Source organism: Lampetra fluviatilis, chromosome 5 (assembly GCF_964198595.1).
Source record: "Lampetra fluviatilis chromosome 5, kcLamFluv1.1, whole genome shotgun sequence".
Lineage (NCBI taxonomy): Eukaryota > Metazoa > Chordata > Hyperoartia > Petromyzontiformes > Petromyzontidae > Lampetra > Lampetra fluviatilis.
Window position 1 is genome coordinate 10,825,301 of NC_136279.1, and position 17,361 is coordinate 10,842,661.

The window sequence follows — 17,361 nt, forward strand, 5'->3', positions numbered from 1 at the left end:
AGTGATGATTGTGTTCTCCAAACTTACCCCCAAAGTGCTACATGTTTATGATTTGTCAACCATGGAATAATTTAATTCGAGAATAAAAATTGTCAGCTGCGAAGCATATTCGTATCGATAGCAATAAAATGTACAAATTTACCCTGCCGTTTTAAATTCGGTGTGGTTTTCGACCTCACGCATGCATGCCAAAACATGAATAGGAATACTGATGTACCAGTCAGTTTACATTCCTTTGCTCAGGAAAGGAATCTCTGCGCGTCCTTTCATTGTTGTGCAGGATCAATTAAGGGATGGTACTTAAGTGACAATCAAAATAGTTTTGGTGTGAATAACTGCGAAATTTCTGGAAAATTATAGCTAGAATCTTTTAAAAGATCGTTTCGTACCACAAACAGGAATGAGGGGTTGGTGTAAATCATTTGTTTTTGCTCGAGAAGTATACATTTTTATGGCGCAATGCTAGTTAACTCCATAAACAATGGATGAAAGGTTAACATAAAAGTTATAAGCCAAAACAGTACAGCGATGGCAATGAATACATTTCACTTTTTTTTTTACTTTTCTCTACAAGCTTCTTGGCTCGGTACTCGCTTCAAAATTACAATCTTTTTATTCGTCACCGACTTGTGCAGTCGACCAGGCCAGCAGTAATTCCGTGTCCTCACCGCAACGCGCACACAATCAACTGTGCATCGTGAGAGTAACAATGCACTATTTTGTAACAAAGCTAAGTTCCCCGTCGTATACATGATCACATTGCAAAGGGACAAAGAGAATGGAACGATACTTTGTTTGACACAAGCAGCTTTACGGGCCGCGTATTTATGTATGGAGTTCAAGCAACGTCGATTCAGGAACCTCCGACAAAGTGGCATATGCGCCGACAATGACACGACGGCCATGGACTGTGAAGGCTTCGCTTAGGGCGTAATGTGGGCGAGGCTAAAGCTTTCTATGGCTCTTTTTACTACAAGGCAAATCTCCAGATAACACTCCACACGTTCCCATATCCACCATTGCTTGATTGGCAATGTAAAAGGTCAAAGTGCCTACAAATATATCTGCAGTAGGATCAGCAGACTTGGCATATATGCGTTTATGAATGCATATGTATTTACAATGCAATGTGTTCCTTCATAAACAAGGCCTTGTCGATGATTTGGGTGAACAATGTCATTACGAGTGCAGTCCTCTTTCCCCTGCCCACACCCAAGGGTGATTATCAAAGACAAATAATTTAATATGCTCGCTTTTTCCCTTCAAGTAAAACCAATTTCAATGAAACAGTTTGGCTACACGTGACATGAATGAAAATTAAAGGATCTCAAAACACTACCACGACCTGCCTCGAAGAGGTGGTTTGTGTTGTGAAAAGTAGGTCATGTTTACAATTTATTTCCCTTCAAGTAAAATGGGGCCAGTTACGACACAACACCCTATCAAAATAAACTGAAAATGTATGCGATTATATAAACACCTATAAAATAAACCAACAGAAAAAGTACTTTGAAAATTTTAAAGCTTCTTTTTTTGTAAAAAGGCAGTGAAATTTACAAACACAATTTGCGAACCCAAAATCTTCTGCAAGGAATTTTTATCCTGAAAATACATTTCAGAAAAAAATACACAAAAGTCTATGTAAAAAATTTAACATTTTACTATTTAAATTGAACCTTTATAGTTGTCATCCTTCTGCATCACTTACAACCGACTTGCAAATCACAGCTGCAACCCAAAACCCATGAAAACTTTTCAGTAAAAAAAATAATCACTTTGGTATTGCTCAAACACAATGACGGAAAACTACTTCACTGGGATTACCCCTTTTTGAATAATCACCCCCTATTCTGAAAATTTTGCAGGACCCTCCTCAAGAGTGTTGACATTTGGGTGAGGCTTTCCTGGGTTAAAAAAAAAGAGTAATAACGAGCTTTCAGAGTTCTGAATGTTTAGTCGCAATTTTGCAAGATGTCATTCTGTGTGCACCAGGATGTGGATAGATCATGATAATGAAAAGCAACATCTCAATCTTCCCAAAGACAGTTTTTAGATAGTGTACACATGTTGTGAAATGAATCAGAAACATGGACAAAGAAAATGGAACATCTGAAGAGAGTGCAAAAATGCATGGAGAGGTTCATGATTGGACTTGCATTAAGACGGCAAGAGGAACATGAGGATCAGAAAACATATAGAAGTTAGAGGCATCATATTGACCATTAAATGTGTTCAGGCAGGACATGCTGCCATAAAGGATGGTGGCAGGTGGTCATAACTATTGGACTGTGTGGGAGCCAAAGACCGCAACATGTCCGATTATGCAACCACCTAGTGGAAAGAGCAGTTAAATCACTTTGCATGCAAAAGCTTTTATGGATTGTGGTTTCGTGAAGCGAAAATGAAGGACAATTACTTGGGTAGGCCTTCATTCAGCAGTAGATAGATCATAGCTACTGCCCGATGTTGGATAAAAACATGGGCTCAAATTGCTCCTGTAGCCATAAGGAGGCACCACCATTCACCAAAACGTAAAGAAAAACTTTATGAATCGCGACCTCAAATCGTTACAATTCAACAAAATGCTTCGGCGGTGAATCGTTCTACCCACAATTTTCACACAAAAAAAAAAACCTGTGCTTGATCGTCAATCAACACCCAGACTAAAGCAAACGACTCAATAACAATGAGCATTGTCAGAAGGGGAGGGGGTAATCACAAAAACATTCGTTCATCACGTTACTAAAAAATAAAACACTCCCGCTGCAACCTATAACACACAACGCCGTACGGTTAGGTACAAGAATAGACTGATTTTCCTGTGCCGTGTTGTGTTGCATTTGGATTGGTGTTGAGCCCAGCCAATGCACGGTCAAGTGTCCAATCCAGCTGCCGTTCGCTTGCTTGGGGCAAAATCCAATGGCTGCCAGTGACAGCTCATGAGGGAGTCAAACAGCTCCTCACTGTGCTCCATCAGTTCTCGGTTCGCTGCTTCCACATCGAGAATGGAGTTGTGGTCTGGAGAATGGAAAGATAAAAGCCACGCGAACGTGAACATTAGATTTCCGTGTTTGCTGTAGATATAGCAAATACACATACTGTATGCACACGTACAATGGACTTGCAATCCAGAGATTTTCCTTTGTCTTCCAGGCACAGCGGTTGAAATTATGAAGATGTAATCGAACCGGCGACCTCTGGATTGCAATGTAGTTTGCTAATCATTACAACACAGCCCACTCCCTCGTCTCAATATCAAGCTTTAAACAGAAAATGACTAAAACTTACCTTCAAGTGTACAATCATCTGCATCATACTCCTGACAATGGAAAAAAAATGTAGCAGTTAGTAACATGAATAGGTCTGTACGTGTCAATATTTGTGCAACTGTGGTAATGATAGATTTGTACAAACAGTTATCTAGATGTGTTTATACTCAAAATGTTTGCGTACAAAAGCAGTTCACAATTGCTAATTTAAAAGAATAACAAATTTCCACGTGATATACCGGAGGTCAAAACCCTATGAGCCGCATACCAAAATCTTCATATGACCGAGGGCCACAAGGCACCTAGCGTGGTCATGTGCACGCTGGCACTGGTTGGCTGTGCAATTTAGAATTTAGACATCTAGGAGCAGGACCCTGGGCACTTGTGGTCTGGGTATGAACGGCAATGGGCAAGTGCCCTGGGCTGCTCCCACTTCAGAATATTTACCCCGTTTCAAAACAGTGTGTTGAAACATGAAAATAGCAGCTGCATCTCCGTCGAGCCACGGTCAAATTTCCTGGGAGCCGTAGTTTGGCAACCCCTGTTCTTTACGCCACTGAAGTAATCCTTCACACAGCCCACAGCTTGGTACAATGCTCAATCAAAAAAGGTACACACCTGTAATGTAGATTGAGTGTATGTGTAGTTCAGCTGGCTGATATTGGTCGGACGGTCCCCCTTGCTGCTTATTTTATTGTTTCCGGATGAAGGGTGGCCATCTGTTGTCTCAAAGGGCACTTGAAATTGGCTGTTGCTTTCCAAACCTGCATAAGACCTTGGGGATTTCCCCATGCTTTTCATGATGGACAAGAAATACAAAACAGTGGTAAATTTAATCACGAAACATTCAAATTCTGCAACAATAGTTTGGCCAAAATGCCCTTTAGCATTTTCCAAATGTTTTCAATTTTAAGAATTGCATTATTTTATAGTGCATTCATGCTCATGTTGCATTAATCTCAAATACAATATTGAAGAGTAAAACAAAGCATCTATTTGAAATTGCTAATTATTAAATAACTACGGTCAGTCCTCGACTTACTAACGGGTTCCATTCCCGAGACCCGTTTGCCTGTCAAACAGTTCCTAAGTCAGAACACAGTAATGTACTGTATTTAAATGCACAGTCTTTGTAATAAAATGTGTTTTACGGTTCAAAGGGAAGCTTTGTTAAACTCATAAGAATTATTGTACATTTGCATGTAATACTGTAATAAATACTGTATAGTAAATCAAACTAATTAAAGTAACAAATACTTCTTAATTAAATTACCTTGAGTCCTGATACTGGCTTGCTTGTTGGAAGGGGCATTAATGAGTCCCCACAATTGCGCACATACACACACACACGGGGGCAAGCACACGCGCGCACACAGACACACACAACAATGACAACGATCCCCTGTATAGACTTATGAATAAGAATCTTTATTTATACTGGAGGAACCCGATGACCTATAAATATCTGCTTCACAGATGTCCAGTAACAGACTGTTGGGGCAAGTGCTGTTAGCAAGCAGTGGCTACGAAGGCCGGAAAAGCACACGAAGGGAGTGGGTAGCCAGCACCACGGCTGGCCACCTTTGTCACCCCAGTGGGAATATTAACATACCGCATTTAAGGCCGAGTTGACCTAAGGGAGGCCCAGGACACGTCTGATAATCGTTACTGGTGTTGGTCGTGAGCGAAAACCGAACTCGGGTTGCCAGGTTGGTAGTGCAGCATGCTCAGCATGCTGCACTACCGCTCCCCACACACTCACGGGAGCACGCACAGCATCACACACACTCACGGGAGCACGCACAGCGTCACACACACTCACGGGAGCACGCACAGCGTCACACACACTCACGGGAGCACGCACAGCATCACACACACTCACGGGAGCACGCACAGCGTCACACACACTCACGGGAGCACGCACAGCGTCACACACACTCACGGGAGCACGCACAGCGTCACACACACTCACGGGAGCACGCACAGCGTCACACACACTCACGGGAGCACGCACAGCATCACACACTCAGGGGAGCACGCACAGCGTCACACACACTCACGGGAGCACGCACAGCGTCACACACACTCACGGGAGCACGCACAGCGTCACACACACTCACGGGAGCACGCACAGCGTCACACACACTCACGGGAGCACGCACAGCATCACACACTCAGGGGAGCACGCACAGCGTCACACACACTCACGGGAGCACGCACAGCGTCACACACTCACGGGAGCACGCACAGCGTCACACACACTCACGGGAGCACGCACAGCGTCACACACACTCACGGGAGCACGCACAGCGTCACACACACTCACGGGAGCACGCACAGCGTCACACACACTCACGGGAGCACGCACAGCGTCACACACACTCACGGGAGCACGCACAGCGTCACACACACTCACGGGAGCACGCACAGCGTCACACACACTCACGGGAGCACGCACAGCGTCACACACACTCACGGGAGCACGCACAGCGTCACACACTCAGGGGAGCACGCACAGCGTCACACACACTCAGGGGAGCACGCACAGCGTCACACACACTCAGGGGAGCACGCACAGCGTCACACACTCAGGGGAGCACGCACAGCGTCACACACTCACGGGAGCACGCACAGCGTCACACACACTCACGGGAGTACGCACAGCGTCACACACTTAGGGGAGCGCGCACAGCGTCACACACAGACTCACGGGAGTACGCACACCGTAACACACTCACGGGAGCACGCACAGCATCACACACACTCACGGGAGCACGCACAGCGTCACACACTCACGGGAGCACGCACAGCGTCACACACACTCACGGGAGCACGCACAGCGTCACACACACTCACGGGAGCACGCACAGCGTCACACACACTCACGGGAGCACGCACAGCGTCACACACACTCACGGGAGCACGCACAGCGTCACACACACTCACGGGAGCACGCACAGCGTCACACACACTCACGGGAGCACGCACAGCGTCACACACTCAGGGGAGCACGCACAGCATCACACACACTCACGGGAGCACGCACAGCGTCACACACACTCACGGGAGCACGCACAGCGTCACACACACTCACGGGAGCACGCACAGCGTCACACACACTCACGGGAGCACACACAGCGTCACACACACTCATGGGAGCACGCACAGCGTCACACACACTCACGGGAGCACGCACAGCGTTACACACACTCACGGGAGCACGCACAGCGTCACACACACTCATGGGAGCACGCACAGCGTCACACACACTCATGGGAGCACGCACAGCGTCACACACACTCACGGGAGCACGCATAGCGTCACACACTTAGGGGAGCGCGCACAGCGTCACACACTCAGGGGAGCACGCACAGCGTCACACACACTCATGGGAGCACGCATAGCGTCACACACTCACGGGAGCACGCACAGCGTCACACACTCAGGGGAGCACGCACAGCGTCACACACTCACGGGAGCACGCACAGCGTCACACACACTCACGGGAGCACGCATAGCGTCACACACTTAGGGGAGCGCGCACAGCGTCACACACACTCACGGGAGTACGCACACCGTCACACACGCGAATTCACTTTCAGTACACAAGTGCGTGTGCGCACACACTCAGTCCCAGTGGGATACATCTAGCAGAGGAATGCTCCGCTGAACAAAATAGTTTCCGTGATTCAGTACCCAAGTGCGAGTTTGCGTTCACAAGCCTATGTTAAATAAATACATCTCATGGAAGCTGGCTCATAAGTGCGGATCTTCCTAAGTTAGTTAGATTCTAGAAGCGTTACGAGAATATGGCTAAAATGCATTAGTCCGCATTTATAGACTTTTAATTATTGTTTATTTGCAGAAATGTTGCCCTAATCATTGTCCCTAAGCGTGTAACCAGTGTTAAAAGGTGAAACGAGTGCAAAAAGGCCAATAAAAGTGATGTCCTTGGAGAAGAAATTGGAAGTGCTTGATCAGCTTGCTTATGGCAAGCGAGACAGTGGTGGGATGCTTAATGGGGTCTAGAACATCTCCTATTTAGTTTAACACGTAGGCTTTCGCGACCAATTTACTCATCCTCGTAAAAGTCGTCACCATGGACTTCAACCCTCAGTATTATAGGTAAATAACATTATTTCATTGTTTTTTTATTATGGTACTTGAACGTTTTTTTACATATTTATGTTTCGCGATGGACCAGGCAACTTAGTTAGGCTTTGACAGGTGTGACCACGGCCGTGGTTGCCCTAACCCCCTATTCCCCATATGGTTTTAGAATGGCCAAAAGTGGTTGACAACCACGGCAGTTTTAAAGAATGTAACCCCCGCGGACATCGAGGGATCGTTGTATTGTACAATGGATTTCGCTGCACTGCCCTCTGCTGCTTTTTACATAGAAACCACTTCGTACACTGCAATTGGTATTACTATTTTAACAAATTGACGCACATTATCTATTCCCATATCTGCGTACATTGTATGTACAGCAAACAAACATTCGTTAATTTTATAGCATGACTCATAGGTTGCGGCAAAGCCCGAGGTGAACAATGAGTCGTGCTGTTGTTACAGTGTTGCCACACCTATTTTCATGACATCAAATGTCACAAAATGATGATTATCACACTATCAGTTTATCTTAAGCGAGTAATTGTATTCACATTTTAATTGTACCGATGTTGTGCTTTGCTCCACTGCCAAAATGCAAACGATTACTGAAACTTTCTTCAACTGAAAAATACTCACCTTAAGGCTGCCACAAATATTATTTTCCTTACAACTTTACAATTTATAATACTTGTAACGCACACGTGCAGTCTGTTAAGCAAGGAGTAACTACATTAAAATGGGTTGCAAAAGTCATATTGGTGTATTCCTGCCATGTGCTTTGAAAAACATGAGCAAAGCACAAATAAAGAAGAGCTATTTTAGTTATCATTTTAATTGCATTTGGAATCAGGAATAATGAAATCAGTAAATACAACATAAAAAACCAAAGGAGTAACAATAATCAAGATTCTAGATTTGAAGCTTTCGTCACTGCAAGGATTCATATTCTTAGGTTTTTTCGGTAAAGTCACGTAGGTAAAACATCAAAATTAATAAAAAATAAAATAAAATAAAAATCACGACGTCGTGATTTTTATTTTTATTAATTTTGATGTTTTACCTACGTGACTTTACCGAAAAAACCTAAGAATAATAATCAAGATATTTCGCAAAAGCGATTATACACTTATCATGCACCTTATATGATACAAAAGATATCAGCATCTCCCCAACCCGAGTGGTTACCTGCGCGGGATGGAGAGGCTGATACGAATCGGATTTTGTCCCAGTCCCCATGCTCCCTGTTGCTCTTGCAAGGCTTTCGTCATGTCCGCCTCGTCCCCAAACTTGAGGAAGCCAAAGCCCCTTTTAGTGGGCAAAGAAAGACCACACGACCACAAGTTACTTAACAACTCACGGCATTAATATGCAGATTGTATTTTAATCATCATTCATCACTGGGGCTGTAAAACACGTTAAAGGGGAATTCCTTTGGGTTACTGAAAAACGGGGGTGAATAAAGATACCGATGAATTCTTTAGGGTTATATATTTTAGTATAATTACCAATGCCTTTCGTTCAGAAAAACAAGTGTTTAACCAACACTGTTTAATCATTACCTAGCCTTCATTTGACCTGGAAAGGTATGTGTAGTACCACGAATGCACAGGCAAGATTGGAAATGTTTTAAGAATCAGAATCTTTATTTCGACTGGTAGAATCCGATCAGCTATGATGTCCAGTAAGGGCAGGTCAGAAAGTCACAACAACACAAAAACCGATAGGAGTAACGTATAGGAAAGGTAATCGAGTTTAAATCTTGCTGTTGTACTTTCATGCACTTGTTTCAACAATGCTGGCAAGACACCAAGACAGTTGGAGCACAATTTAGTAGTGCCCACTTGCGGTTATGACAACACAATCAGTTAATTTGCATGCATTTACACCCATATGTAAATGATTATCATGACTACTATTTAACAAGCTGAAGAATAAGTAATTTACCCACTTGGCTACACACTTTGGAAAGATAAGTTTGAAACTAGTACAACTCCTTTTGTGAGGGAGAAATTAAATAAATATCCAAATGCAAGAAGCCAATTATAAACACTTCCTGCAAATTATGAGAAACTAATTTGAAGCAAAAGTCGACACATGCTGGAAACATGCAGTATGGTGATGTCATATCGCACAAGGAAGACCGAGCCAATGATCAAAATTGTGCCTTTTGCTGTAAAGAAAAGACCTTATCCCCGTATTGTTGCACTTATCCCAATGCAAGATTAAATAAACACTTTGTTTCTCCTTTAGCCTGCGCTGGGAAAACCATGCGTCACCATATCTACAATATAATAAACAGTTCTTTCACATGTATATTTATATAGAGTAATTATTACACAAGCTTGCAAGGGCATCATTTGATGCTTGTTAATCAACATAGGAAATAATGGCTGCAAGTCTTAAAATACTTCCAGATTCGCCCTCAAATTGTTAGTTTTTATAAAAAAGGTCAATGAACGTGTATTTTTCTCTACATGCTTTAAATTACCTTATTTATTCTAGTAATGGATGAAGTTGAACGCAGATGAGCTAAGCCGTACTCGTCAATTAATTTTCAACATTTAATTAGCTCTAATTTGGTAGTCAAGGAAGACCACGCAGCTTGGGCAATCATTGGCAGCGGCTTCAGTCTGCCCTCCAGCTTGTGTGGTTTCCTGCCGTAACGAGCTAAATGGACCCAATGCCGTCACCCCCCCCCTGTCCCCTTGTTAGTAGTAACCTTTCGGACGTTAATGCGTATATTGCACGGATACCGTGACATTGTCACGGATCGATGACACGGTGTCACGAGTCTGAACTCATGGCACCTTGCCGTGTGAAATTTCGTTATTAGGCCAAATTCGATTTCGTTCATGTGTGTCCATAATTTGTCAATTGCGTGAACGCAAACTTTCTTAAACCGAACGTTTGGAAATCGAGGGATTCCTGTATCCGTTTACTTTAGAAATGCCACTTAACTATTGGCACCCTTCCGTTGCCAGCTCACAGACCACGCAGTGCCCCGCTCACGTGTGTAAACTCGAAATCCACACTTGCCTGGATTGACCAGAGGCATCTGTCGAGACCTTGGCTGCACTAAACGACGGGTAGCGTGGTGAAAAATAATCAAAGAGCATTCCGTCGTCCACCTCCGGGCTGAGGTCTCCCAGGAAGAGCGTGTAACCATGGCTGCGATGACAAAGGAACTTTTTTTTAGTCACAAAACAATGGATAACATGGTCCTTCATGTGCATGGAATTGTCTTTTTAAAATGTATACGACGTTGTGTTAATAAGCATTACAAGTTTTCATTTAACTTGGAACCTGGAATTAACACATCAGTCTTCATGTGCACTGTGGATAACGAGCATAGAGGCACATGTCAACAAAGGGCAATTTATCTGGAAAGCAGATAGAAAATCAGAATATTAATGACATGGTCTATGTGGTGAAAGTAAACACAGTTGCAGACGTCATACCTATGATTCATACTGTTTCCATAAGTAGAATAATTTAATTTGAACATCAACACCTGGTAAGAAAATATACGAAGTCATTATAAAGCAGAATTGTCTCATTGATTCCATCATACATTGCTTCATGTCGCACTCCGCTGAATGCAGTTGACGTTTACTTTATTGATTTTTCAAACCACATTCCGAAATGTCTAAAAAGGAAAGCAGACAAACATATCTACAAACAAACTTATTATACATCCTAAAAGATAAGTACACGATTCTTATTTACTTTTATACAACCATGACATTACACTTCAGTGTGACTACATACACAACATTGCGTCACACCATTACAATGGGTGCAGAATCCATTACACAAATTGAATTAAGAGTTATGAAAGACAATGTGTTTCCAATACAGTAGAGTCCTTGGCCATAAAACCGCTATTCAGTATTCGATTATATATGTATGCTAAACATATGGTTACAATTACTGTAGTAGCATAATTATAAAACACGGCAGGTGAAAACATGTGTGTAACCTACTGGATAGGAATTGGGCACTGGTTTTCCATTTAACTTGTGCAGACATTCCATAGCCTTTTCTTTGCTTGGGAACTCAACAAATCCATACCCCAGGGGATTTCTGGAAAGAGAAAGAGGGAATGTAAGCTCGGATTAAAATGTTTCTTAATATGATGTACAGTATGGATATAACAAGCTTTGCGGGCAGCAGTGGCGCAGATATGAATGCACTAGAAACCTGACAAAACCTCAAATTGATTGCTAACCATGGCTGATAACTGAACTGGTCCTGGGTAACCTCAACACTTTCATCATCCCACCAGCGTGGTGCATTATAGTAAAAATTGAAAAAAGCTTCAAAATAGTGTCATGAAAAATTGTTTAGTGAACAATTTCACATTTCAATGACAGGGAAAAAATCTAACCAAAGCATAACCACCTTTGATCTCCCGATAAGCGATGCTCATTTTATTTTTACAATCTTATAGGCAAATCGGCTGTGTGGACTTTTAAGCTAGATTTTAACTCACAACCTGATTGTAGAGCAAAGCCACTATACTTTTACCATCCAGACAAAATAGGATAACAAATAGCAACAAACTACGTGGACATTATTTATCTAGAATAATGAATTGGACAACCGACCAGCTCTTGGAATATTTTGCATTGGCTGCAGACCAAGCGCTGGCCTGCCATGGGGGTGGGAACATGGGAAGGGGTGTGTGATTGGGGGGGGGGGCTATGGAAATGTGTGCGAGAGGCGGGCAACCTGGGGGTTGGCAGGCGGGGGTGTTGCGGTTGCAGAACCATCGTTTGGGTCCTTCCATTAGTTTATATACAATTCACCTTTTCCACTTGTATATCCAAGCCGAGCCAGTGTGGGGGCCTCATGGCACCAGTGAGTTTTTTTTCCCCTACAGGGTATTAGCGCTGTCAAACACGAACCAAACTGCGATATGCTGGCCTCAAGACATCAGAGTCTACCTCGGGGTCCAGCAGGGCCAGGGGCGGGACCAATTGAGCTTTCACTGCATGTGACATCAGTACAACAGAAACGCAGCGTACTGCATACTTTACATGAGTCTCGACTTGTTCAATGGGTTTGACGTCAGTGGCGACTCCTGAGCCATATCCGACTGGCTCCGTACAGTACAACCGTGGTGGAAAATAGGTATAAGAGTTCCCCAGTGACAGTGGCCAAAGTTAGCACACCACTTACCTTTGAAGCAATGAGTTGATGCAAACATTGGAATGCACACTCGTGGGAAAAATATATATTTACACACCAGAGTTTCAGTCTCATTATGCATGAAACTATTGTTTTTATTGCAAGTATATAATTTTAGCAAGCTACACATTGCTGAATAAGTTTCCGAAAACTGATCTCGATAGCGGTTTCCGCAGCATGCTTTTCGACAACTTACTTGGACACTTTGTCCTTGATGATTTTCACGCCAGCAAGAGGATGTGCCGCTTCGGCAAAGGCACGCATGAGAAAATACTCATCCATGTACGGCGCCAACTGTTGCAAGGGAGGAAACAATTACAGAGTTTTGGATTTCATCTGCCTCTCACCTCGCGCACGCTGCAGGGACCAAGCTTAGGTTGATACTCTCAATCAGATGCAGACGAGCTTGCCAGGGCCACATGACCAGGATATGCCACAAGATCAATATATTCGGGAGCAACACAGCTCAAGATGGCAAATGGTATTTTGGTTAGAAGTGCAATGTACTCGTGATTACAAGTTCCCAATTTTACATTCCAGTCATGGAAGGCAGTCCATCATCACTTCAGGGTCACTAAAGAGAGCAGGACCTGGTTACACTGCACCACTTGGGGATTTCTCGATACAAATCAGACCCGTAAAAAGTATGATGGAATTTTCATCACCCAGTGGGAAGTCAGTCCATAGTGATTGCAGTGCAGTATTAAGGTTGGACTGAGCTTTGACATAAATGTAGAATTTCTCAAAGATAAGCGAATCAACAGCAGTGGAGGTACAAATTTCAGCGAGCGGAATATAACTTCCAAGAGTAAGTACGATAATTAACTAATCACGATCAATCCACTGCTGGTTGAAATCATCTTCCACGGTTCTCCAATTTGCATTTATTGGACACGAATTCCCCAGCATCTCAAAACCACCTTACATCAACATCTCAATTATTCCAATGCCCAGCTGCAGTTCTTTATTTTAGCCGAGTGGACCCCGTGATGATAGCTGCAGCTGTGCGACACATCAAGCACTCGCACGCCACAGGATTGCATAGCTCCATCTCCATAGAGGACGTCCTCTCAGACAAGTTCGCCAACTTGGGTCAGCCAACGGAACTACGTAGGAAGCACGCCAGATGGTCACAGGCGGCTGTTGAGGTACACGATTGCACAAAGGTGGGCTACACACAATCCAGCTGCACCGGTTAACAAATGCCACCTAGTCTGCAGAAACGAGCAAACAGGCCTCACGATGCAGGATCGCTACTTGCCAACGCGACCTTGAAGCCACATGGCAGGAGGCGAGCTCCAGCAGGGATAGCAAACAAAAACATCGAAACATCAAAAACATCCATGTTTTCATTTCAACAATTTACTTTCGATTACAAATTCCTGTCGATGTGCCTTAAGAGACAATGTCCGAGGGACATACGAGCCACGCTCAGGGCCCTCTATAATCGTGAAAGGTTCATTATTAATGATCGCGGCTCCACACCGCCAGAAGGTGATGTCCAAGCGTTTCAGTGTTAACTGTCCGAGGCTCACAGAGCCGGACCATGACACACATAAATAACGCCCGAGACTCGCAGAACCTGGCCAAGACTCACACGGAGAGACCACACACCCCAGATCTCCTCAACATCGCACAACGCCGCTCGCTGACCAAAAAAAATCCTCACCCGCCACACCGCTAAGGGGGACCACGCCGTGCACTGTACGCGTGGTACTTGTGTGTACAGTGCACACATATCCCCAAGCGGTGAGGCCGCGCACTTACGTTCCCGATCCAAAGGCTGTTCATGGTTGGCCGCCGGCGTTCTCCACGAGACGTTCAGTGGCAAGAGAATCGCTCGCGCCGGGGCAGACGCGGCAGGAGTTGTGGTGGTGGCGGTGGTTGTGGTGGCGGTGGGGAGACAGCGCAACAAAAAACCGCGACCCGGCCCGCGGACATTGAAATAGGCGCCCCGACAATGACGTCATCGCCGCCGCAGCGTGCGGAGGACGTCATGACGCAAACGCACGGAGGTGGGGGGGGGTTACGTGCGTGCGGGTACTGACCAACGCGGTGACGTCACGCTGTGACGTTCGCCACGAGCCTATGGTGCCGCTCATTATGCGCGGTGACGTCACGAACGCAATCGTGCCATTTAAGAATCTCACAAACGCAACATTTCGCTGGAAGTTGTAAATTCCGAGCGTTGAAAACAACGTCGTCAGAATAGTTACTTTAATTAGCTTTCCACGCAAATAATCACGCAAAAAAACAAACTCGCGTGAAACGTAGCTACCCATAGCGTAGCCGCACGTGCGCTCGCGGTAGTATATATAACGGAGGGCGCACTAACAGTTTCTGGATGTGCCGGGCGATTTGGCAGCGACACCTTCTCACCATCCATTGATCGCTAGGGCAAGTTCGGCTGATCTGGCTGCATAGATCGGTGTCCCCTCATCGGCGCTCATCCGTGTTCGTCCCTCCCGATGCTCTGCGCTCGGTGGCAGCGGACTCCGACCCCCGAGGGACCGGCAACGGCTTCTTCGTCGAGGTCGCGGGTTTAGGCGTAGCGACGGCTCCCTGCTAGACCAAACTCCACGGGCGAGGCGAGTAGGCGAGCTGGAACTCCGACTACAGCATCCACATCCAGATCGGCACTGCACGTGGCAGTCTGCCTGTTTTTTTTTTAGTCCGGCTGTTAGCGAGCACCTACGAAGGTCGGCACGGCACAGTGGCGATGTTGACACACTGCACCAGGTACTCATTAGAGGCTGAGTCGACCTAGGGGAGGGGCATTAGAGGCTGAGTCGACCTAGTGGAGGGGCAGGACCGGTTCAGATAATCGTCACCGGTGTTGGCTCCAGGCTACTTTGGGCTCGCCTTCCCATCAACCAGAGGCGAGGAGTGGTGGTCGTGATGCCTTCCTGTCACAGGTGCTGGCTAAAGTGGGTGACTTCAATGCCCGAGTTGGTCATGATGCTGGCACCTGGTCTGGAGTGATTGGAAGGCATGGGCTTGTAATTACCAACACGCTCTGCCCTCTGACCATCAAAGTGGGGATGACCCTGCTGAAGCTGCGGTGCCTCAAATATTGTGAGTGGCTGGCTGAGGTGGTCCCCCTCTTTAAGAAGGGGGACCGCACAGACTGTAACAACTATAGGGGCATCTCACTCCTCAGTGTGCCGGCTAGGCACGTTGAGGAGAGGCTTGCGGAGCCTCTCCTCACAGATGCCATATTTTATGTCCGTCTGTTACAGCAGAGATGTATGGAATTTCAACAAGACCTAAATCTCTGCTTTATTGACCTGGTCAAGGCCTATGATACCATCAGTAGGCCTGGGCTCTGGGTTGTTCTTCGTGCTTTCGGAGTCCCTGACCCTCTGCTCACGATCATTAAGGACCTTCATGATGGTGAGCGGGCCCAGGGATGTCCTCTCCCACATTATTTAACATCTATTTTGACCACGTAGTTCGTGAAGCCTTCAATAGCTGTCCTGGGGGAATCTCCATTTGGTACAGATATAATGGGAGGCTGATCGATGCCCGGGTGCGATCAAGGGACGGCTCCCTATTGGTCAACCACGTTAGAGGGAAAAACATATTTGATCCCCTGCTGATTTTGTACATTTGCCCACTGACAAAGAAATGATCAGTCTATAATGTTAATGGTAGGTTTATTTGAATAGTGAGAGACAGAATAACAACAAAATCCAGAAAAACGCATGTCAAAAATGTTATAAATTGATTTGCATTTTAATGAGGGAAATAAGTATTTGACCCCTCTGCAAAACATGACTTAGTACTTGGTGGCAAAACCCTTGTTGGCAATCACAGAGGTCAGACGTTTCTTGTAGTTGGCCACCAGTTTTGCACACATCTCAGGAGGGATTTTGTCCCACTCCTCTTTGCAGATACTGTATTCTCCAAGTCATTAAGGTTTCGAGGCTGACGTTTGGCAACTCGAACCTTCAGCTCCCTCTACAGATGTTCTATGGGATTAAGGTCTGGAGACTGGCTAGGCCACTCCAGGACCTTAATGTGCTTCTTTTTGAGCCACTCCTTTATTGCCTTGGCCGTGTATTTTGGGTCCTTGTCATGCTGGAATACCCATCCACGACCCATTTTTAAAGTTTGTGCACAAATAGTCATGAAACTAACAATTCCCTTTATAAAAAATGTTAATAATTTCATAGTATTTAAAACATGTCAACCTTACCAAAATTATACATTGTTTGCAGTATTTATATACCACCATGTTCAACTTTAAAACCTGATGGTAGTCAACATAATTTTCGCCCAGTATTTTTTAATATTTTATTAAGAACCTTATAGTGGCACATCTAAGCAATGGAAAGCGCAACAGATGTCTGTATGGGGATGAGATTGGGGATGCTACTTGGATAATATATCGATATGGGTAGTTCTCGACTTACGAACGGGTTCCGTTCCTGAGACCAATTCGTAAGTTGAACGGTTCATAAGTTGGAACACAATAATGTACTGCATTTATATGCACACACGGTAAATGTTATAAAATTGTGTTGCTGTTCACTGCCGTTGCTCATTATGAGACAAGTCGCGGACTGCGCCGAACCAAATATTTCCTCGGGTTCAGTTCGCAAGTGCGACTTCACAAGTCGGATTGTTAAAAAATAATTCTCTTATGGAAGCTCAAACTTGATTTGAAGCTTTCATGACTGCAGGAATCCATACTCTTTGCAGCCGATCTCTCCAGTGCTGCCGCGGTGGTCCACTCTACTCCAGTGACCCGCCTCCCCCCCCCCTACTGCCGAGACCTATATAACCT

The 17,361-nt window shown here is 45.0% G+C and overlaps 1 protein-coding gene across 1 annotated transcript; it reads right to left on the minus strand.

The window, feature by feature from the left end:
- Window positions 1-258: 258 nt before the first annotated feature.
- Window positions 259-14,544, minus strand: LOC144932547 (tRNA selenocysteine 1-associated protein 1-like). The gene is made up of 10 exons (XM_078856738.1): window positions 14,340-14,544; window positions 12,769-12,866; window positions 11,366-11,465; window positions 10,841-10,893; window positions 10,419-10,550; window positions 8,568-8,687; window positions 4,543-4,560; window positions 3,888-4,062; window positions 3,289-3,319; window positions 259-3,018 (listed from the first exon to the last, which is right to left on the minus strand). Exons 1-10 carry the CDS (start codon window positions 14,361-14,363, stop codon window positions 2,873-2,875), a joined length of 897 nt encoding a protein of 298 aa, XP_078712864.1. The 5' UTR covers window positions 14,364-14,544; the 3' UTR covers window positions 259-2,872.
- Window positions 14,545-17,361: the final 2,817 nt, after the last annotated feature.